The 24,073-nt window shown below is 36.5% G+C and overlaps 3 protein-coding genes across 4 annotated transcripts; all 3 read left to right on the forward strand.

Annotated features, from left to right (window-relative positions):
* Positions 1 to 952: 952 nt before the first annotated feature.
* LOC117603538 (cytochrome P450 6A1-like) lies at positions 953 to 7,890 on the forward strand. Of its 2 annotated transcripts, none has more exons than XM_034322806.2 (5): positions 953 to 1,364; positions 2,356 to 2,686; positions 4,424 to 4,645; positions 5,333 to 5,584; positions 7,581 to 7,890. In XM_034322806.2, the coding sequence occupies exons 1-5, from the start codon at positions 1,029 to 1,031 to the stop codon at positions 7,742 to 7,744; spliced, it is 1,305 nt and encodes a 434-aa protein (XP_034178697.2). In that variant the 5' UTR covers positions 953 to 1,028; the 3' UTR covers positions 7,745 to 7,890. The 2 variants fall into 2 exon arrangements, with proteins under 2 accessions (XP_034178697.2, XP_034178696.2); XM_034322805.2 differs by having other exon boundaries at positions 955 to 1,364; positions 2,356 to 2,881; positions 7,581 to 7,889.
* A 1,141-nt stretch (positions 7,891 to 9,031) lies between these two features.
* On the forward strand, positions 9,032 to 12,095 carry LOC117603539 (uncharacterized). Its single transcript, XM_076688149.1, has 5 exons — positions 9,032 to 9,133; positions 9,194 to 9,252; positions 9,313 to 10,787; positions 10,846 to 10,932; positions 11,051 to 12,095. Exons 3-5 carry the CDS (start codon positions 9,762 to 9,764, stop codon positions 11,132 to 11,134), a joined length of 1,197 nt encoding a protein of 398 aa, XP_076544264.1. The 5' UTR covers positions 9,032 to 9,133; positions 9,194 to 9,252; positions 9,313 to 9,761; the 3' UTR covers positions 11,135 to 12,095.
* A 6,328-nt stretch (positions 12,096 to 18,423) lies between these two features.
* Positions 18,424 to 24,073, forward strand: LOC143305279 (uncharacterized). The gene is given in 5 exon segments (XM_076688150.1): positions 18,424 to 18,526; positions 18,616 to 18,737; positions 22,373 to 22,433; positions 22,436 to 22,566; positions 22,679 to 24,073. Coding segments are annotated over 5 exon segments (720 nt in total). The 3' UTR covers positions 22,982 to 24,073.

A 24,073-nucleotide genomic window follows, 5' to 3' on the forward strand; every position in this document is an offset into this window, starting at 1 on the left:
TTTGTTCTTTAGAATTATAAAATAATTAATATAAGACCGCAACCACGACGTTGCTATTTTTCGGCTAATTCGACAACAGTGTAATCATATTAAAAATTCCCAAGCAAATAAACGAATAATAATAATTAATAATAACAATAACCTAAGCAAGTAAAATAATAATTAATATTACTACTACCTTTACAAAAAGCACAGAGTGGAGCATAAAACAAATATAGGAAATCCATGGAAATACGATTCGCAATTCAGATATTTGACAATCATACAACATCAGATTGATATTACATTTATTACATTCATCATTATCACATCTTGTACATTCGCGTATCGTTTATATTTTGTATTAACATGTTGACAGCCACAGTGAAAATGGGCATTTGTTACGAGACGTATTAAAGCTCTAATTATTAAGAATAGGAATAATTAATTTTCAAATTTCAAATGTCAAGCTTTTAATTTGATACTTTACATTATTAGTATAATAACAATACTATTGAAAATAATATTTTTCTATCGTTTTCGTTTAATTATTGGAGTGCGTGTAATTTGCGATGCCGGTCACCGGTGACCCCCACGGCAATCAACGTGTTAAAAACATTCTAATTGGTTGTTTACCCATTTATTCAATCTGTAACCTTTCTAACAAAAAATAAATATCTCATATCTCCAAAAAACCAAAAAAGTAAGTATGATCATTTAACTGTAGGTCCGTTAAGAATATAATAATATTTTGTGCAAATACCTATGCTCTATACTGAAAACGACTTAATAAGAAATACTAAGTCACCTTCAGAAACTGATGAAGCCAACTCATTTATTTGGAAAAAAAATTACGAGAAGAGATGACTCAAAATCAGTGTGCAAATAAAACTGACGTGCGTGTATGTACACGCAATGAAATGAACATTTCATAAGACGCTCGTCATGTGCGATTAGAAAACAGCGTAGATTCTAGTAACTAGTAGATTTTAGTATGCCGTCGCCTTTGAGTTGAAACTTGTCGACTGCTGCGCTAACTCCGATTCAACATGGCTGATTATTTTCAACTGTTAAGTGCGTTTGCCGTAGTGTTTCTGGCTTTATATTACTATTTTACGTTGACCTTTGACTTCTGGAAGGATCGTGGCGTGAATGGACCGCAGCCAGTTCCTGTATTTGGCAATATCAAAGACATCATCATGGGAAAATGCGCATTAGGAACTTATACAATGAAACTTTATAACGAGTACAAAAATGAACCTATGGTTGGAATATTTGTTAGAAGATCACCCCATCTTGTATTGATTGATCTGGATCGTATTAAGGATGTCTTAATTAAGGACTTTTCGACGTTCAGCAATCGAGCAACTCTCATATTCGAAAGGGTACCTATACAGAGTGTTCTATGCTACTAGGAAAAAATATACAATACGTTTTGCAAGTATACCACCCTTATAAAAATTGAATGATTTTAGTGAAGTCAGTAAAAATAAATCCCGTCTGGATATTGGTGTAACTATGTTCCAAAATTTTTAAAATCCAAAATTTCAAAATTTTAAGATGCTAAAATTCCGAAATTCTAAAATGGTAAAAATTCAAATTTCCAAGAATTCTAAATTCTAAAATGGCGAGATTCCAAAATGGTAAAATTTCATAATTCTAAATTTCCGAAATTTCGAAAATTTCAAAGTTCTAAAATTCCGAAATTCTAAATTTCCAAGGTTCCGAAGCGTAAAATAATTTTACATTAAGAAATCAAAACATTTAAATATTGAGTTAGTATAGGTATTTCTGAAAGCTACTGTATTTCTAATGGTATAAAATAGAAGAAAATTAATAGTGTGTGTATCAATTAATACTAGACTACCGGCTATAAACTTTACAATACAGTGTATATTTACCAAACGTCTCCTTACTCAAATAATTATTAATAGAACACGCGATATTGCGCGATTCTATAGTCCGTCCAACGAGACGAGTCAGTAAATGTAAACAAAACAGCTGGATGCGCTTCATACGCTGGATGTTAGCGGCTCTTTCTATTGGCTGCCAAGTATCGAGCTCAGGGCTAATTTTCGGCGGTCTTTTGCCGTGGGCCCTTACTTGGAAAACCAGGAGTAATTTACATAATTACTTTGCATAATTAATTTGATCATAGCAAAAATTATTTGTCGTGATTTTGGGAGATGACTTTACACCTATTATTATTGTTCTAAAAGTAGTAGTTTTTTATTTTGTAGTACACAAGGATCGATATACCGCCCGAGAATTTGTATACATTTACTGACTCGTCTCGTTGGACGAACTATACACTTATCGTTAATGATATCAAGAAAACAACAGTGCGCCTGTCAACACAATAAACTATATTTACAGACCGAACCCTTATCTGCACATCTTTTCAACTTAGAAACAGAAAGATGGCGACCATTGAGAACAAGGCTCTCACCAGTATTCACATCTGGAAAAATCAAGGATATGTTCCCTCTAATACTCGAATGCTCCAATCAACTTAAAGAGTGTTTAGAAAAGATAGTTGAAAAAGATGGACTTTTGGATTGTCGCGAAATAGCAGCAAGATTTACAACTGATGTGATAGGAAGCTGCGCTTTCGGAATTAGTATGAACGCGTTATCAGATGAAGAAAGTGAATTTCGACGAATGGGAAAACAGATTTTTAAGAGCAACCTTGCGACGATGTTAAAAGGTAGTTTTAAAGAAGCTATGCCAGAGTTGTATAATACACTTGGCTTTGTACTACCGCATACTGAAATGACTAAATTTTTAACGACGATCGTCTCAGAAACGATTAAGTATAGAAAAGAGCATAATATTGTCAGGCCGGATTTTATAAATTTACTAATAGACTTGAAGGACAATCCACATAAATTGGAGAACATCGGTAAGTGCTTATATTTAAATTTAAATAATTATACTACAATGGGGTACATAAAGTAGGGCAGACATAGTCAAAGTCTTCCCCGCCAGCGTCTCAACGGTCACCACTGTTAGATACTCTATTTTCCTACCATCAGTCGACGGGTGCCCCTACAACATAAGTAAGTCAGCATAAGCAGATACAGCGTGATTCTTTCTCTATGGAAACTAAAAGCGATGTCGGTTGCCACTTAAGAATAATGTTCTATTCATATGTAAACACTTACTGTCCTCCGATCACAATAAGTCTCGCAGGACGCCATAGGGGAAAGAGGGGGTACTACGTACACTTCGACTGGTTCCCTAGTTTTACACGGGCCTATTTCAACCAATCATACGTCACGACTGGAAGTATGTATGAGCTGAGGTGGACCACGACAAATCAGATCGCGTTGTTCTCATGGGACTCCTTGTGATTGGTAGACAGTAAGTAGGCTTGTGTAAAACTTCGGGGTCAGTCAATGTGTAGGTAGTACCTCTTGCACCTGTGCCGTCCCGCGAGTCTTCTTGTAATCGGTGGATAGTACGCACCCACATAGCGGTGTATCGTAGTAGAGACATGTCCATCCAGTGTCTAAGCCCGAAGTTCTTAACCTTTCAAAATCACGGAACATTTACAATTTTACAAACTTTTTGCGGAACACAGTTAAAGCGTATAATCCGGTATTGTATGAAATAACTAGTTTACTTAGGTTAGGTTAGGTTATAATATACAAGGTGTTCGAAAACAGGTGGGTGATTTTTTAATGGGTGATTCTAGGGATCAAAATAAGACGAAAATCAAAAATGACGAAATAGCGTTTGCGACTTTGTTTTTCAGGAATTAACGTTTAAAAATTCGAGTAAAAAGCGCCTGTAACCTGCAATCTGCCCAGCACCGACAACTGAACGTCAGGTCAGCAGGGGTAGGTACTGTGCAGAGATAAGATGTTGCGGAGGCTAAGGAATGTGGGTATGATTGGTCGCCTAATGCACACGCATTCTAGACCGTCACGCGTTATTGGTCGAAACACTCACACATATTAAGCACGCCACTTGCACGCCTCAAAGTCAAATGGTGTGGGTGCGTGACACCGTTGGGACTAGGCGGGCCAGACCAAGGAGGCACTCCTTAGCCTTCGCAAGATCTCATCTCTGCACAGTACAGTCCTCCATTCCTAAGGTCTAACAATAAGCAGAGCAATTGCTTGTGTGGGTCTGTACATGTGAAAAAAAAACTAGCAGTCGGTATCACCTTTGGTTTGGGTGGCAAGAGAATCACTCTGTAGTAGATATGGTCGGGAGTCTTCTCCTACGGTTCAGTGGAGGCTGGAGAAAAATGGCTCATGACCTACGGTTTAGCTACGTCTGAAGTAGGATATAGTTAGCAGCAAAAATATAGCGCTGTTGCAAATTTTCTCGCTTTATCAACAATTCGTATTTAATCATCAGGGCAATCAATGTATTAGTATTAGATTACAATGGATAATTTAGTAATTTGTTTAATAACACTCATAAATCTTTGTAGAGTTAACGGACACTCTACTCGCCGCGCAAGCTTTCGTTTTCTTCGCAGCTGGCTTTGAAACTTCTTCAACTACAATTGGACATGCTCTGTATGAAATGGCTTTGAATCATAATATACAGGACAAACTACGACAAGAAATAAATGAATTTTATGCCAAAAATAAAGGAAACTGGACGTACGACGACGTGAAAGGAATGAGTTACTTGGACAAAGTATTTAAAGGTATCTTACCTTTTGAACACGTTACATGTACAGTAAACTCTGGGTATATTGCTGATTATGGAACTATAGGAGCGGAAAATCTTTGGAATTAGCAATACGGAAAGAGCTTCTTCTATTCGGCTCGGTGCAGTGCGGTGTGGTGCTCAACTGTCTACCCACGCAATTCTTCTAAATCTAAAGTTTAATTGGAATTTGTACACTGGGTCTCACCAAATCTATCTCTGCGTGTGATTCTAACATATGCTCGCGCTTGAGGGCCGATAGGCGTGAATACATACGTGTTACAGTTACTCGCCGCGAGGGATTCGATGAGACTCATTGTCAGTGTATGTACACATTCGTGTGGTATTTACAGTGATACCTCGGTATTCGTCTGCTTTGCAATATGCCCAATTCGGAATACGTCCTGTTTGGATGTGACAAATTTTGCTCGGTATACGATATACATTTTTTGTGTATTTTGTGAATTTTACATCATTTTTAAATAATTATCTCAGACGAAAAATTAAATTAATAATAATTAATTATATTCGGAGTTGATGTATTATTAACTGACTGATCATACAAGTAAGGGAAAGATTGGTTTGGTATACGTCCTATTCGGTATAAGTCCAAACTTCAGGAACGGATTAAGGTCGTATACCGAGGTACCACTGTATTTCATTCAAGTAACTTTTCTTTTAACAGAAACACTTAGGAAGTATCCACCAGGTCTGCTTCTAAGAAGAAAAAGCATCAACAACTATACCTTCAGTGGTACGAAAGTATCCATTCCTAAGGATACTGCTGTGCTCATTCCAGTGTACGCCATTCACAAAGATCCTAACATCTATCCAGATCCCGAGGTTTACGATCCTGAAAGATTTAACGAGGATGCAGTAGCTGCGCGACACCCTATGGCTTTCCTGCCTTTCGGCGATGGACCAAGAAATTGCATTGGTAATTTCAATTAAACATACATTCTAAAATAAAATAGGGGCTAGAAGTTACGCTCAAGGATCAACAGAAGTGACGGTCCATGTTCGAATTGATCTTGGAGACCTCATGCGAGGAAACGAAGAAACTTCAAACTGTCCTTGTCTCTCCTGCATGCTCTTCCCTTGGAGAAACAAGGACAGCACGATAATCAAACAGCTAAAGATAAAGATACTGTCCACGCACCAAAAGAAAGCCGAGCTCTCTCAAGCTAAAAAGTCACAGGGGCAAGGGGAATCGTGCATTCGCACCGCCCGATTCTTTTCTACATAATAGGTACGCTGCGTAAAGAAATACACGGACGAAACTAAATGCGAGAAAGTAAGATAGGGATATCGAATATCACTGTGTCTCATTCTGTCGTACTTTATTTCGCTCGTGTATTTCGTCATACAGTAGACCAGGCCTGTCCAAGTAGGGGAATTTACTCCTGGAACACATGTTTTGGGTCCCCTTCCAACGCTGCTCCTTCAAGTAAGATGGGACGGTTCCGACTACCATCTCTCCGAGGAGACAGTACCGCCGCTAGGAAAGACGGAGAGACGGTAGTCGGAACCGTCCCATCTTACTTGAAGGAGCAGCGTTGGAAGGGGACCCAAAACATGTGTTCCAGGAGTGGATTCCCCTACTTGGACAGGCCTGCGGTAGACCTATCAGAAAAGAATTAGGCGGTGTGAACGCACGATTCCCCTCACCCCTGTAACTTTTTAGCTTGAGTGAACTCGGTCTTCTTTTGGTGCGCGGACAGCAATTCTCTCGCTGTACGAAACAAAGAAAATGCTAGGGCACCATAAGCCCATTTTCGTTTCACACGCATATATCCATATACTCTTCGTCCACGAGAAAATGGCATGGCTAAAATTTGTAGGGACGTATGCCCCACTACTCGATACCCCTACTTCGCATCACAAGTATTTTCGTTAGGAGTGGGGTCAGGTAGAGCAAACGAGGATCCCCCGTTACCTCTCTGCCATTTCGCATGCCATCTTCTCGTAGACCAGGCCTGTCCAAGTAGGAGAAATTACTCCTGGAACACATGTTTTTGGTCCCCTTCCAACGCTGCTCCTTCAAGTAAGGTGGGACGGTTCCGACTACCATCTCTCCGTCTTTCCTACCGTCTTTGGTAGTCGGAATCGTCCCATCTTACTTGAAGGAGCAGCGTTGGAAGGGGACCCAAAACATGTGTTCCAGGAGTGGATTCCCCTACTTGGACAGGCCTGTCGTAGACGTACAGTAGTCATCCCGGCTACTTAGACTCAGCACACATGCCTCCAAGAAAAGACCTCGGCGCTACTTCTTTCGTTTCGTGCAACGAGAGAATCAGCCTGTATGTCAGGCACGCTCAGACAGGTTGCCCGTACGGGCATCTGAGTACAGTCGGACTTGTCACGGGCGCAGAATGTGGGTGGCATCATTGCACTGATGGTTCTACAAATACGTGTTATGAAGGACAGACGATACCACGTGCCGCCATAAAATTTACATGAAAATCTTGTGCGTTCCTTGTCCTATACGCAATGCTTTGATGTGGGTACATGAGAGTGGATAAATCAGATTAATAAGTGAAAGGTATTCAGTTACGTAACATCGAAAAACTTTGAAAATAGGAAGTACCTCACCAACGACTTGCCCGAAACGAAAACGTAACCTCGAGCCCGTAGCAATGCACGCGTGCAAATAGGGGTATCAACGGGCGCCCGTGCCCGGCGCACTATGTGCTGACGATAAGTGTCACTGATTGTGAGTTTTGCCGATGTAAGGCAACATTTTAGTGATTTCATACATCAGAGATTTTGAGGCGATGAAGTAATATTTTCTCATAATTTTTTTTTAAAATGTTCTTTATACAGTTATATAGCGATATACATTTACATTTTATATTTTATTTAATATTATGTTAGGTTATATTTTATATTATATTTTTGTTTGCATGAATGAATGTTTTTAATTACTGTTTTAGGTGCACGTTTCGCAGTTTACCAGACTAAAATTGGATTAATACAAATGCTGAAAAATTTCAAAATCGACGTTTGTGATGAGACACTAATTCCATACGTTCAGCATCCGACGTCCCGAGTGTTTGCTCCAATAAGGAGTATTATTTTGAAAATAAGTAAAGTGTGAAGTTAAATCGTGAATACGTGAATCTGTATAACTGAAATACGCAATAGTGTACAATTTTTTAGTTTAGAAATAAATTAAATGTTTGAAAATAGTTCTCCATGTAGAGGCATTGTTTATACATATAGGCATTATTGATTATATTTAAATCAATAAATATTGTATTTTATAGATCAATTTACATATCTTTATTTTTTATTCCTTTCCTGAAATTATTAATGCCATCTAGTTTTTATTCCTATAAGTTTTATAGTCGCGTACGTTAATTACAGAGTCTCATCGAATCTGTCGTAGCGTGTGACTATATTTCCGCCGATCGGCCCTACGTTGTTTCATTTATGATACTCCTTCTCTTTTTCTCGCGCTGTCCGTTTCTATGTCCGTCACACACAGATGCGGCAACACCGCGATAGAACTCTCAAATGATGTGATTTGGCAACTATGCCACCTCACTTTCGTTTCTTATTCTGCATAATGACGTTAGATGTCACACCGTCAAATGTCGAATTTCTCAATTATGTGTTTTCACGATTGCCCGATTCTTTCCAATGGCGCTAACATCGATTCGGAGGAGGCCTCGAAGGAGTCTGTGCCCTTAACAAAATACTGGTTGTAAGAAAAATATTTCTTAGAACAATTATAAAGATAATGTTTCCTCAAATACAATCTCAATAACGCACTGATAATAAATATCTACGCTTTAAATTAAGAAGAAGTAAGCATCACTGATAAAGATAAGTCTACTTACTGGTATAAGCGTGAAGTCATTGCCTCCTTATCTTCTTATTTCGCTGACTAATAATGAAAACGTAAACGTAAGCTCAACTGACTATGCATTTATACAGGGAATTCCACTTAAATGGATCCACTGAAACAATTTGAAAATTAAAAACTCTTGTTCAAAAATATTTTGAAGAAGAATTAAATATGACAAATTTTAACTAAAATTAGACAGAAGGTTTAGGATATTGCTAAAAAAAAGTTATTGTATATTACATGTTGATATAAAAGTCTTATAACTTATTTATGTTACTATATAAAGTTACTATATGTTACTATATTAGTGTGAAATTTGTTTTTTTAATTGATTGCGAATGTGAAATGCATAGATGAGAGTTACTCAGCAAAAGTGACTAAATTGGCAAGAATGGATGTGTAATCACAAGAGAGTTTAAGGTACAAGTTTTAATGCGAGTAAAAACTGTATTATTATTATTTCATTAAATAAATATTTACACAATTATTGACATAATATCTGTATATTATGTATTATACTTCCTATTTGATTTTGATTGTTTGGACCAGCGAGACGACTATATGAACCAAACACAAAAGATTGCTTTTAATGTTCACCGAATCGTGAATACTTTTAACAAACAGACGACGATCGAGGTAAGGTGAAATGGTGGAAAAATTATGAATAGATGAATTTATTAATTTACACCCCCGTAGTTGGAATTATCCTCTTCTCGGCGATAGGTCTCCCGATGGACGCAACCATTTTGACAAAGGTAAATTCATTTAATTTGCAATTCGAATTTAACATTTAATTTTTTCATTTTTTTTTGCAGATAGTGTGCTCTATTACCACGTATGTAGTACTATTGGTACAATTTCTGCTTGCAACACCTTGTTGAGAAGAAGCTATAATGTAATGATTTTTAATTGAATGTTGAAGAAACAATTATGGTCGATTGAAGAAGGGCCTGGAATAAATTTATAAACTTACCCCATCACTTTTAATCATGCTAAAAGCAAACTATGCAACAAATTATTTATTCGCGTGATGCATTGTCGTATTGCAATTTGTTTTTTAATATCATACAATTTTCTAATATCAAGAGACTCGTTTAAGCGTTCTACATCGATGATTAAACATCAGTATCTCGAGTTTATTGAAAACATAAGCAGTCTGTCCACTTTTATAACGAAGTTTTTTTCTATTAGTCCATCAGACAGACAATTTTCGTGAGCAACATCAAATTTTTTCCGCTGTAACTTTCGAAATTGCAAAAGAACGATGTCTGAAGCTTGGAAGATAACAGAATTAAAGGAGAACAAGAAGTGGAAACTATTTCACGCCACGGATTTCGTTTCGCTGATGTACCCTTGCTATTTCATCGGAAATCTATTCGGAGTTTTTCCTTTCAAATGTGACTCTTCAGGATATACCATTTCAAGAATTCGTGTTATTTATTCAATGATCATTTTGACCACGTTCCTGATCGTGGCCTTTTACGTAGGATATATATATATTACTACTCCAATGGTACTCCTTACTCTACCAAAAAAAATGCATCGCTATTTGTATCTCATCATGGCTCTAAGCACTATCTCGTTAACGTACGGTCAATATAAAACGATACTACGCTTTCTTCAGGAGTTCAAGGAGGCGTCCTCCATGCTGGCACCAAAGGACTTCAACGACATGGCGATATTCGTTCATTCAAAGGATATTTTTGTATTTTTATTTCTCTCAAGTCACGTGTTCAATTGCGTTGAAAGTGGAAACACGTTCGTAACAGTGAGAAATTTTTACGGTCTATTCATTGTGTTGGTGAACTTCATCATGGACATGTTCCACATTAACTCGGCGTGCGTTTTAAAAGCATGCTTCATGAAAATCAACGAAGAACTTGATAAATTTCGAAAACCCGTCGCCAAGACATTTCTGCGCCACAAACAGAGTACTCCCTCGTTGCTGATGAAATTGAAGAATTTAGAAGGGAAACACCTGCAGGTCACCGATATTCTACAATTACTGAACAAGATATTTGTCACGCAACTCGTACTAACAACTGTCAAGACTTTTATTAATACTACTTTTAATTTGTACTTTTGGTTAGTACGGTTCAACGGTGGGGAAAAAGCTCAGAAGAATCTACTATTTTGGTACTGGCCTTATATTCCTCCTGTCATATATAATTTTCTTAAATTTGTTACGACGATTTGGGCGTGTGAAACGGCGACTAATAAAGCTAAACAAATCCGCACTACTCTTCACGATGTCCTTAGCGAGGCGACCGATTTGTCGGTGAAACGCGAGGTAAGCTACAAATTCATCGAATCTTCAAAAGATGTCTATAAATATTATTAAATTGCAGCTGGAGCTTTTCTCGCTGCAATTACTACACTGTGACACTACGTTTTCAGCGAAAATGATCGATATAAACGTGTCGCTTCTTGTAGAGGTAAGATTGCCCTAAATTTGCCCTGTACAGTACATAGTGAAAAAGGTAAAGCTGAGGGCAAAAGCTTTAATTTAAATTCCTCTCAGGTCAATTAAATTAAAATAAACCTTTTTTACAGCTCGTGGGAGGCGCCACCGTGTACCTTTTGATACTGCTCCAATTCTTATTAAACTCGTTAGTATGCGAGGCCATGCAAGAGTGAACGATGAAATATTTACGATGTTACGTGATTCTGCGTGACGCGTCTGTTTCTTATCGATTCTCTCGACAGTCTTGTGAAATGCACCGTTTGATGTGTCCACGCGCAAACACCTGTAACACTTCTTAGCCACTTTTTCCTTCGCTTATATATAAATTGTACAATTGCGATGCTAAGGAATCTAGCAGTTACATTATACGTTACCATGAGATCAGGTACGAGATTACGGGATGCCAGTTTGTGGGAAGAAATCGTCACGTATAATCACCGTGCAGATAAAAACATTTTGGTCACACTAAAGCGTCAAAGTGATAGCTGACTAAGCGATAAACGCGTTTTTGATCTAAATGTTCTGAATTTATCGGAGTCGCTGCGCTAACGGCAATGGTTCAACCTCGATAATTAACTTTGTGAGTCGCCGATAGTGACGTCGAAAAGTGATCGATTTGGCATGGAATAACCCCTGTTTAATTTTCTACATTATTTTCAACTTAAAAATAGCTGTACATCAAGCGTCGGTAGTTCTAGTGTTAAGAAAGAAACGAGATCAGGACTGCATCACCCAAACCCTTAGATACCCTAAAAGCAGTGTTTCTTACACATAACGCAATTCATTTTTGCTCACTACCTGACGAATTATTATTAGTAACAATCCAACATTACCTACTGGATAATAATAATGAATAATAATGAAAATAAAAATTGCAAATCTTCTAATAATATTTCAAATTATGAATATGTATTTCAAAAAATATTCCTTCAAGTATTTCTAATAATACTTCCCGGTAAATCCTTATCCTTATCCTTATCCTTACCCCTTACAAATATATACATAAAAGTGAAAATGCTGATCGTTTGTCCTTCCTTCACGTTTAAACGGCTAAACAGATTTTTATGAAATTTGCACTATTGGACAGCTTCTTCTTTCAAGATGGACATAGGCTATATCATATTGTGATATTGCGATTCGTTATGTTTTTAACTAACAAAGAAGCATTAAAGGATTGGTTTGGTAATACTCGGCATTGCAACCTAAACCCCATCAGTAACTCATAATATACATTTATCAGTTTTCTGTTTTTTTTTGGCATTCGTTTTCTTATTCGTGTCGTATTAGATGACAAAGAAATATTTGTCATTAAAAAAAAATGCTTGCATTTAATAGTATTTCTGTTGGTATTAAAGTGTGTTTAAGCTGAATTTTTTTCCAATTTTAACATTCAATTTAAAATGAACTGTTGGCGAATTTACGAAAGTGCTGTAACGACTCCAGTTTCCAATTAAACTTGCTTTTGCACTAACTATAAATAAAGCACAGAGGCAAACATTGAAAGTGGCTAATGTTCATTTGGAGTCACCATGTTTTTCACACGGACAACTTTATGTGGCTTGCTCACGCGTATCAAGTGCAGAAAATTTATTTGTCCTAGCACAAGACAGTAAAACGGAAAACATAGTATACGAAACTGCTCTACAATAATTTTTCCTATAAAACTCCTATATTTTATGAGTGTAGCATACTGAGGGGGTCTTAGTGGCAATGCCGAGTATTACCAAACCAATTCTTTAATGCTTCTTTGTTAGTCAAAAACATAACAAATCGCAATATGACATAGCCTATGTCCATCTTGAAAGAATAAGCTGTCCAATAGTGCAAATTTCATTAAAATCCGTTTAGCCATTTAAACGTGAAGAGGAACAAACGATCAGACACTTTCACTTTTTAACCGACTTCGAAAAGGAGGAGGTTACTCAATTCGATCAGTATGTTTTTTTTTTTTTTTTGTTTGTTTTTTTTGTGTGTTCACCGATTACTCCGAGATAGATGGACCAATTGAAACGAAACCTTTTGCATCTTGTAGGGTATGTCTTCCGATTGGTCCCATTAGAAAAAAATTTTTCATTTTTTCATTATTATTGCAAAATACATGAAGTTTTTAATCTCAAGGTTGGACGATTTCAATGATCTTTTAATATGTTGTCGGGGGCATGATTCTGAACAACTTTTTCCTGATGCTTAATTAACGGGAAGCTTTAGTTTCCGAGATATTCGTGAAAAACTATTGTTACTACTACATTGAATTCTACGTATGCCTACGTGTCTCTACCGGTGTATGAGTCAGCATGCAGTCGCCGATTCTCTACTGTTTCTATATACATATGTATACTCTGCAAGGCATGTACCGATCGCGATGAAACCTTTCGCATTTAATAAGAGATATTTCCGCGATGATCCCACTTGCAGAAATGTATGGAACTTGTTAGCGTTGAAAACTATCGTTATTGCAATTAACCAATAAGAACGGTAAACCACCTTACGGCATCCTACAAATACTGCTCGTTCCACTAAAAAGTGTGAAATAAAATAATTTTTAACAAAAAATACAACCGACTTCGAAATGCACTAAAAAGTATGAAATAATTTCTACTTCATTTATACAAATACCCAACAGCTATTAATAAAACCTATTTACTCGTTAAATCGTATACTAAATACATTTCAACCTTTTCGGAGGCGACGCAAAATTAATAATACCCGATGATGCCAATAACGATTTGATAGGTTGCTGACGCCTGAACTAGGGTCTTCCTAGTAGAAGAAAGTTTTTAATTTTGCGCCGCCTCCGAAAAGGTTGAAATGTATTTAGTATACGATTTAACGAGTAAATAGGTTTTATTAATAGCTGTTGGGTATTTGTATAAATGAAGTAGAAATTATTTCATACTTTTTAGTGCATTTCGAAGTCGGTTGTATTTTTTGTTAAAAATTATTTTATATATATTAGTAGAGATAGGAATAAGGAAGTAGGGATAATAATAGTTGATTAAAATTCCCGGGCAGAGCCGGGTAACTCAGCTAGTGTTGATATAAACACCAGATAAGGGTAGATAGAATCGATAAAATAGTTTACATCGTATTAACTTTATCGATTAATTTTAATCAAGATAATGCAACTGTTATTCCCAACAATTTTTTGATACAATGTATCGCATGCTCTATCACTTTGAAGACTCAACGGAACTACTAAAACCCTCTTCCATTAGTAGATGATATTTTCCTTTCGTTTTTTGATGCTTTAGCTAGATTTGCATAAAAATGATTAAATGTCACTATTCTAACTTTATTACTCTTTCTTCACCAGTAAAAGATACAGCCTCCAAGAAGAAGGTACTTTATATACAACTTCAAGAAACATTCTCCAAATGTTCAACCAAGTACCATAACTCGGTGAAAAGAAAATGAAAGATAAAAACGAAACATGGACATTTTTCAACGTAACAAATTATAGAACGTTAATGCATCATTGTATTTTTGTAAATATGTGCATAGGATTTTTGCGTTTTAAAATTATCCCATCGAGATACATATCAAAATCCCGTTTCTCAGTTTCTGCGATCATTTTCAGCATTTGTATGGTGTTAGCCATATACAATGTTAATTACGTTATTGAAACCGACGAGTCCATGGTTTTACACCGCAATTCCATTTTGTTCTTGAGTCTCATGATCGAGCAACGAATGTTTCTTGCTACAACAATAGTTATTAACAATAAATTCCATACATTTTTGCAAGTGGGATCATCGCAGAAGTATCTCCTACTAAATGTGAAAGGTTTCATCGCGATCGGTACATTCCTTGCAGCGTAAACACCGAAAAATAGCGTTAACAGTTATTAGGAATGAAAAAATGCAACATATTCTTTTTGCGGAACCAATTAGAAGAAATACTCTAGAAAATGCAAAAGGTTTCGTTTCGATTGGTTCATCCGTCTCGGAGGAATAATCGGTGAAAAATATAAATCAAGCATTATGTTTTTTGATAAAAAATCGTTAGCAATGTCACGTCCTGTGACGCATTCTTTAAATTCCTTTTTCATCATCCAAATTCATCGTTTCGCAATTCTGAGTGAGCAGTTCATTCGGGTCGACGTACTATGAGAATGCTGACAACCCGAACGAAGGTGGTTCACCCGAATTGACAAATCAAACGTTGCGAATTCTTTTCATCAATATAAAATAACGCGATCGAACACGCTCGCAGTTAGTTCGTAACGTGCAGTAACAATAATATCCGAGAGCGCAGTTAGTTCGTTAGTTCGTAGTTAGCAGTTCAAAGTAATAATTCACGCCGCGTGCAATTCGAAATTCAATTCAAGTACAAGTACTAAAATCCGCGAATATAATCCGCGAAGTACCGTTCCGAGTTTGATCCTCAAGAATCTACACGACTCTGCTACGAATGCTCAGTGCTTCGACAGAGCAAGATTCCGGTACCTCGATTAATTAAATAAGTCTAAATCTATATGACTCTGCTACGAAGCACAGTACTTCGACAGAGCAAGGTTCCGTAAACTTCAATTGTAAAAACGCTAACGAATCGAAAGACTGTACCAGTAGTGAAGAAACATACTTGTGATCGGATTGCGTGATCTTCACTCGAACCATCTACCCTACCGTTCCAATACCTGGACGACTCACCCCAACAGGTTCTATTCGCAGATAAGTTCTACTCGCCAAGTGGAAGGTAAGTGAGAACCTCTATTTAACTAACAATTCTAAAATACATAAGCGACGCCGAGGATCAGTGAGAGAGGGACCTCGCAACGTTACAGTGGTTCCGATACGAATCGAATGCTAAGAAACATAGGACTTACTAACAACCTGCAATATAGGGTAGATTCATACATAGAAATCTAGCTCCAGAATATAAATCTTTGTCTGCAACATTAATATCCAAGTCATTTACTTTCGAGCCAATTTTATATACAACATAAGCAATTAATTGAAATACTGCTACAAAGCATAGATAAAAATCGCTTAAACATAAAACGAACTCACTTACTCCCTACATAATTACAAATAATGAAACTTTCAAATGAATAATAAAAAATCTTAACCAACGGATAACAAAAATACTACGGACGAAAATGGATTAACAAACAGCAGGGCACAAGAAAATCAGAAAATCGTAATTATTCATCAGTCTTCTCACAAAGTCGTAAAACACTTCGTTCACCAACAGAACAGAGAACATTCGACTTCACACCAGAAGTTACAGCCAAGGTATCAAACGCGAATACAAAGTTAGGTGCAATACCCAGAATAAAGAACATAAAAGATTTAACAATGAACACTAATCAAACTGATAACGGAAGTGCCAGTTGGCAGTAATACTAACAGGATAATAATTTTCGCATCAACACCACTCCGCGTTAGTCCCCAAAATAACAGAAATAAAATCGACACACCAAACGAAACAATAAACAATAGTTTCAAACACGACATATCTCTATTAGAAATCGAAGGGATTACAGAACAGCCAAGCCTAATAGGAAATCCGGACGGAGAAAATAACGAAGGAAGTTTAACACTCGATTGGGGAAGTCCGGGAAATAAAATGATGGTTCAACAAAATCAAATGCAACCTGTTCGATTATCTTTAAAATACCTAACAAATTTAGTACCAGAGTTCGATGGAAAAAATATTTCAGTTACAGAATACATAGAAAAAATAAAACTTGCCAAAAATATGATAGCACCAGTAGACGAACCAGGCTTAATTTCCATTTTAAAAATAAAACTAAAAGGAGAAGTATACAAAGCACTAATAAACTCACCAATAAATAACATAAATGATTTTATTCAAGCAATAAGGGTACTATTTCCATCTACCGAAAATATATACAGCCTATATGCAAAATTAATAGAACTGACGCAAAAACCAGATGAGACAATACTCAGCTATGGGAACAGACTACGAGAACTAGTAATTCAAATTAAAGAACTAAAAGAAATGGAAACAGGTATAAATCAACAAACCATAGAGGATTTTGACAAGATCATTAAAAACGATGCAGTAAAAAGCTTTAGAAACGGACTAAAGCAAGAAATCAGAATAGAATTAAAACAAAAAGACGATTTAAACGCCCTTATACTGGAAGCCATTAACTTAGAATCAAGGTTAAAGAAACAAAACATATTGAGAGGCGACCCAGCAATATATATGTGTCAAATATGCCAAGACCCAAATCACGAAGCTTTATTTTGCAACAACGCGGCATGTGTATATTGCAAAAATAAAAACCACGTATCGTTTAACTGCAAACTTGTCAAAAATAAAATAGAACTTATCTGCAAATATTGTAACACCCAAGGACATTCCATCGATGCATGTAAAATGAACAGATCAAAAAGAAATCATTGCCAATATTGTCAAGTAATCGGTCATACAGTTAGCGAATGCCTATTTATAATTAACTATGAAATATGTTGGAAATGCAAAGAAAGTGGTCACGACCCAAATACCTGTACAAAATTTCCAAAAATTACAGAACTTTGCGAACTCTGTAATAGTAGGTATCACATAGCTAAAAATTGTCCAACACCTATGTGCCAACTATGCAATAAATTGGGCCACGCAATAAAACACTGTCCAATAATGAAAAGCAGCGGTTTTCAATTAATTATGTGTGCAATCTGTAACGAAGAAGGCCATAACGCAGAAGAATGCGAAGAAGTAAAAATCTTAGTTAACCAGAACAGAACACAACATTATAATCAAGTTAAATGCCAAATTTGCAACCAATTAGGTCACTCGGCACGAAACTGTTACGAATTAAGGAACCCTCAATGACTCGTACACAGATAGCCATAACTTTAAACATAACAACAACAATTTCCATAGAAAATACAAACACAATGATAACCTCAACAGCAATAACCACTTTGAAAATAATAACACTAATAGAGACAACCCAAGACACACGAACAAACCATGAAAATTCTGCGACTATTGCAAACTTCAAAATCACACAATAGAAGAATGTAGGAAACTAAAATACATCGAAACACATGCACAAAAGAAAGAAATCTGTTCCTACTGTAAAGAATCAGGACATCTAATAGACTCATGTAGGAAACTCAAAAATTTGGAAAATAGCATTGGGAAATTTTGTGACTTATGCAAAAATACGAGTCATACAACCGAAGAATGCTATAGAAGGCAAAACCACCAAAATCATAGATCTGGAACAAAAGATTCTTCCTGGAGAGAGCGCACAGGAAGAAACGACGGTAAGCCGCTCGAAACACACGCAAATAATGTCGATACAAACCTAATACAAAACTGTAACGAAACATTTCCAGAACCCATACTAGCAACTAAACCAAAGCCAAACGAATTAGAACAGGAAAAACTTTTCGGAAACATTAAAGAAAACAGGAATGGCAATGACACGGAATGCCCAATTCGAGACAAGGAACCAAACTTGCCTGACAATCAAATCATTTAGATGCATCTAAATACGCCCTACGTGCAGTACTATCACAAGGAGAAATCGGAAAAGATAAACCAATTGCATACGCATCACGAGTATTACAAGAAGCCGAAATTAAGTATGACACCTATGAAAAAGAAGCTCTAGCAATAATGTTCGCAATAAAGACATTTCGAAATTATATTTACGGAAATAAATTCATGATAGTTACAGATCATAAACCATTACTCTGGCTAAAAACAGCTGACAATAACATTAGAGTGCAGAAATGGAGACTGAAGCTATCAGAGTACGAATACGATATAGCCTATAAACCTGGTAAGCAAAACGTAAATGCCGATGCACTATCAAGGAATCCGGTGGACAATGTACCCTGACAATGAGTTGCATTGAACTTGTTGCAGTGAAGTTGGCTACAAATTCACTAACACATTCACGCTGCGTCGGCGAATGAATGCGTGGCCAACTTCACTAACGCATTCACGCCGCGTCGGTGAATGAATGCGTGGCCAACTTCACTGCGCCAAGTTCAATGCAACTCATTGTCAGTGTACCTACACGTTTCTGTTACAAGAGCACAGGGAAAGAAGAAAATCAGCAAAAATTCGACTCCTGATAAAGATAAAGTAGAAGCTTCAAACGACAATCATATCAAAATCAAAGGAAAAAGGGGTAGATAAAGGAAAAAGATCCAAGAACCACCAGGTCAAGAAACAACCTCAAATAACAACAGTAATGGAAGAACGGTTAAGCACAATGAAGGAAAAGATAAAAACAAAAAAGACAATATAGGAAAACAAGAACAAAGAAACATAATTTACACGAAAAATTCAATTCAATTTAGAAACAATAACATCGTACATATAATTACTCAACAAGGCATATCTTTAGACAAAAACACCAACGAGCTAATGGAAACTAAAAATATAAAAATAAACCCCAACCTGTCCGAAAATGAAATTGAATTAATAGAAATAAAGCATCATCATCGGAAATAATAAAACAAAACTTAACAAAACTATTTAATAACATTAAAAGACTTACTCATACGGAAAAATATAAAAATCTTCAGCATTTCAAGAGACATTAAAATACTAAATATAAACTGGTACGAAATAGAAGAAATATTAAAAAACACTTTCAGTAAAACAGACATTAAAATAATAGTACGCTTAAACAGTATCGAATACGTAAAACCTGCAAATAGGGACAAAATATTCGACCAATTCCACTCTACAAAACTAGGAGGTCATTCAGGTGTAAATAGAACATATAATAAAATAAAAGACAAATTCTTTTATGAAAACTTAAAACAAGACATTCAAAATAGAATAAAAAAGTGTGAGGAATGCCAAAGAAATAAATTAAAAAGAATTAAAACTAGACAAACAATGGTTATAACGAACACACTAATAAAAACTTTCGATAAAATCGCGATGGACATCGCCGGTCCACTTAACGTTACAAAAAATAATAATAAATACATTTTAACCATACAAGATCAACTATCGAAATTTCTAATAGCAGTCCCTCTAAAAGATCAAACAGCAGTATCAACCGCGGATGCTTTTGTGAAAAAATTTGTATGCATTTTTAGTTCACCTAAAATAGTACTCACAGATAGAGGAACAAATTTCACTAGTAAAATTATGAAACAAGTTGCAAAAAGATTTAAATTCTCAAAAATCGAAACATCTTTTTCACCTCAATCAAACGGATCATTAGAAAGAACACTTTGTGAATACTTAAAAAATTTTTTAATAAAAAAATGTGAATGGGATGAATTTCTAGAACTAGCACAATTCAATTATAACACAAGCATTCATTCCAGTCACAAATTCACGCCACATGAACTGGTTTTCGCTTATCCAGCTAGGCTACCCTCTACCGAACCCCTAAAGAAATCAGAACAACTACCCACACTTAACAGCTACTTGAAAAATTTAATAAAAAACATGAGAGATATAGCTAGTATGGCACGCGAAAATCTAATAGATTCAAAGATGAAATGAAAAGAATATTACGATAGATTCGTTAAGCCAGTAGAATTTAAAATCGGAGATAAAGTATGACTACTTAAAGAACCCAAACCAGGGAAATTAGAAAAAGATTTGTATTTAGGACCATATGAAATATTGAAAATAAGAAATAACAATAATATAACAATCGATTATAAAGGAAAGCCAAAAACAGTTCATGCGAACAAATTAAGCATTGAGCAACGCAGGAAATAACATAAACCTTCTTTCTAGGAACAAAGTCAACAATGAAGTTAATTCTATTAATTTGTATCAGCACATTCAAAATTAGCCAAGCAATAATCGGGTTTGATTGTGGCGCAACCAACCCGATCGTGTCAACGTACTCTTTACTGGACACCGGAGAATGCGACTTCCACCATGCAGACGTTAGCATTACCAACACAACGATACGACTACAGATTAGCAGAATTCAGAACAGTCCCCGTCATACAACGTAAAATATAAATCCAACGCACAATCTTTCAATGCGGAATGTTCAGCCATTTAGTACCAGCAGAAAACGCGATACAAGAATATCTTCTCGACATAAGCCACGAAAATTGTAAATCCATACACAATACCGGGATATTTAAATACGACAGCTTTCACACAATTGCGAATTTAAAAATAAATTCCACAAAATCCGTAGGAGTAAGCCTTGTAGGAAACGCAATAAAGAGCTCATGTACATACAGGAGCGTCCTATTCCGATAACTACGTTAAGTTAGGTTAGGTTATATTTTATGGGACAGATGTGAGGCCTCGCCCACGCCTTTAAGAATCCAATGCCTGCTATTCGCCCCGAAAATTTGTTCTACCGACTAATTGTAAGTATGGTTTCGAAACCATCATTTGTTTTAAAACATTTACCCGTTATATTTATGGCTTTTCGACCGCCACGATGTGTTTGTAAACACAGTAGATAAGCGGCGGTCCGTTGCTGACGCATACGCCGCCGTAGATGCATAGGCATACGTAGAAAAAGTTGTTCAAAATGTTAAGTTTTACAACATATTTAAATTTTATCAAAATCGGTGAGGTGTAACCTAATCTCCATAATTACCAAAAATTACACTAATAGAATACATCGCGCAAGTTAGCCTTAATAACGATAAATTACACTTAACATCGGGAACAGTTTGTAAATTTTCGGACGAACATTGTATCGACATGGAAGGAGGGTACACCTTCTGGTCAGCATTACCGAGAGAAGATTGTCTTAAAACCAAATACGACGTATTATACCGAAGTCCGGTAACAAAAATAGCATCTAACAACCGCAAAACATTGTACACAATAGAAACAACCGACATCTCATTCACACTATCAGTGAAAGGAGACATCAAAACTTGTAATAGAATACTAACAAAACCGAACACCCTAAACTAATCATATACGAAAGAACACAAAACAACGTACTATTCGATAACGACGCACAACCATCAAAAGAAATATTAAACTTAGACATGCTCACATACACTAACTCAAAATTTGTATACGTAGAAAAACACTTCAGGGCTCAAATACAGAACTTATATCTAAATATTTTAAGCGAAAAATGCAAACTGGAGAGGAAGACAATCTATAACTCCCTATCCATAGCCTCTATTTCAACCGACGAATTTGCGTACAATCTAATGGAAAAACCAGGATACATCGCTAGGATTGCAGGAAAAGTGGCACATATCATAAAATACACGCCAAAAGAAGTACAACTACTTCACACGGACAAGTGCTACACTCGGTTACCAGTCATCTCTGGGAATCAAACATGATTTCTAACACCTAAAACGCACATACTAATGAAACCAGGAACCCAAATAGAATGCAACACAATTATTCCACAGTATTACAAATTGAACAACAATTGGATAGTATTAACACCAACACCGAGAAAAGCACAGAACCCAGGAATCTTAAAACCTAACACGAACATTTCCTAGGAGTACAAAGAGATGAATTCATTAGCATCGAGCGGAATTTATTCACAGGAAGACCTCCAAAATTCCAACATATCATGTTCCTCCTAGGAAAATCAGCCTTGCTGAACACAATAGCGAGGGGCAGAAGAAAATGTACAAGGAGGATTAATAAACAATCTTTTCACGGAAAACACGCTATCCCACATAACAGAAAATACTTGGAATAAATTCGTGGAAAAATTCATCAAAGGTTCTATTAGTTCAGCAGCAATAATGATCCTTATAATCATTCACATCTGCAAACTAATAATCGACACAATCATATGAGGATACACACTACACACATTATACGGATGGTCCCTGCACCTACTGGGAGCCACCTTCAGCTCAATTACATATCTATTGGTGACATTAAAGAATAACAAGAACATCAAAAAGCTCCCAAGACGAAGACGCCTAACGAGAAACAAAGACATCGAACTGAATGAAATAAAGATAGAGCAACCAAACAGCCTAAAATGGAGGATATCACCACCTGTCCCACTACAACCACCTGCAATCAAACCACCCGAACCAGAACCGACAACGAAAAGGCAAATGCCAGTCTTCACGCTAGAAGAATTAAACTAAATATACCCAATTCAGGAAGGAACGCAAGGGAATACGCACAAATAAACATACACAAGTTCAAAATAAAAAGTAAAATTTATTCAAAAATAAAAAGGAAAAGTTATTCAATAACAATACACAAATTGAAAATAGGAAGGAAAGTTTATTAAATAACAATATACAGAGTGAAAAGGAAAATAAAAGATGATTTATTCAAAATAAAAATAAAAAAAAATTTCATTCGACACAAATTTCATTCAAAGAACGGCGCAATGTTTAGAAGCCGGTCTTCGTCCCAGTCCTACAAGTCTCGCAAGTATTGGGGGAACTCCTCCCGCCACTGTTGCACGGCCAATCGATATAATACATTGATGTGACCGCGATAGATCACATACGTCCTGTTCGTGCGCTGCAACAAAACACACCATAAGAAAAAAAAAAAACAAAAAAAAACCACCACAAGACCATTTACCCAGGAATAAAACACTTCCTGCAGCGGCGGAAACAAATCCATCTTGTTTACACCTTCTTTTTCTTTCTTCTTTCCTTGATACAGTACAAAACAATTCTTTAAAGTGACGATCCTACTCGCCAGACAAGAATATATACCAAACACCCGACCAGGTGCACAAAAGGTTCAAGTAACCACAAACCACGGAGCACCTGACAATACTCGGAAGCAAGGGACTCGCGACACTCGCTGCCTCAGCACATACCTCCCGCAATAGAGAAACTAATAAACACCAGTCTTCATTCTAGAAACCTTGAATTTAAAATTTAACAAAAGAAGCCCAAAAGTGTCAGTCTACAAAAGTATTCTATACACCAGGCATGGGCAGCAAGTAGTAAAATGAGCACGACCTACAGGAGAGGAAGGCAACGCGAAATGAAACAGACAAGGCTTATGCCCCACTCCTCAAATCTCTCGACGTTGCGTTCTTTTGTTTAGCTATGGTGAGATGCACATGTACATTGAGTTCCATCGAAGTTGTCGCAGTGAAGTTGGCGCGCTAACACATTCACACCGCGACGGTGAGCCGATGGGCGAGGTGCCGACGACGCGGTGTGAATGTGTTAGTGAATGTGTAGCCAACTTCACTGCGACAACTTCGA

Source organism: Osmia lignaria, chromosome 4, assembly GCF_051020975.1.
Source record: "Osmia lignaria lignaria isolate PbOS001 chromosome 4, iyOsmLign1, whole genome shotgun sequence".
NCBI lineage: Eukaryota > Metazoa > Arthropoda > Insecta > Hymenoptera > Megachilidae > Osmia > Osmia lignaria.

Excerpts from the sequence above, each read along its gene's own strand:
- LOC117603538 (XM_034322805.2), top strand. The coding sequence starts at position 1,029 with ATGGCTGATTATTTTCAACTGTTAAGTGCGTTTGCCGTAGTGTTTCTG. Across the intron at positions 1,365-2,355 it reads CAACTCTCATATTCGAAAGG|ACCGAACCCTTATCTGCACA; the intron begins GTACCTATACAG and ends CTATATTTACAG. Across the intron at positions 2,882-4,423 it reads ACATAAATTGGAGAACATCG|AGTTAACGGACACTCTACTC; the intron begins GTAAGTGCTTAT and ends AAATCTTTGTAG.
- LOC117603539 (XM_076688149.1), top strand. The coding sequence starts at position 9,762 with ATGTCTGAAGCTTGGAAGATAACAGAATTAAAGGAGAACAAGAAGTGG. Across the intron at positions 10,788-10,845 it reads ATTTGTCGGTGAAACGCGAG|CTGGAGCTTTTCTCGCTGCA; the intron begins GTAAGCTACAAA and ends ATTAAATTGCAG. Across the intron at positions 10,933-11,050 it reads ACGTGTCGCTTCTTGTAGAG|CTCGTGGGAGGCGCCACCGT; the intron begins GTAAGATTGCCC and ends CCTTTTTTACAG.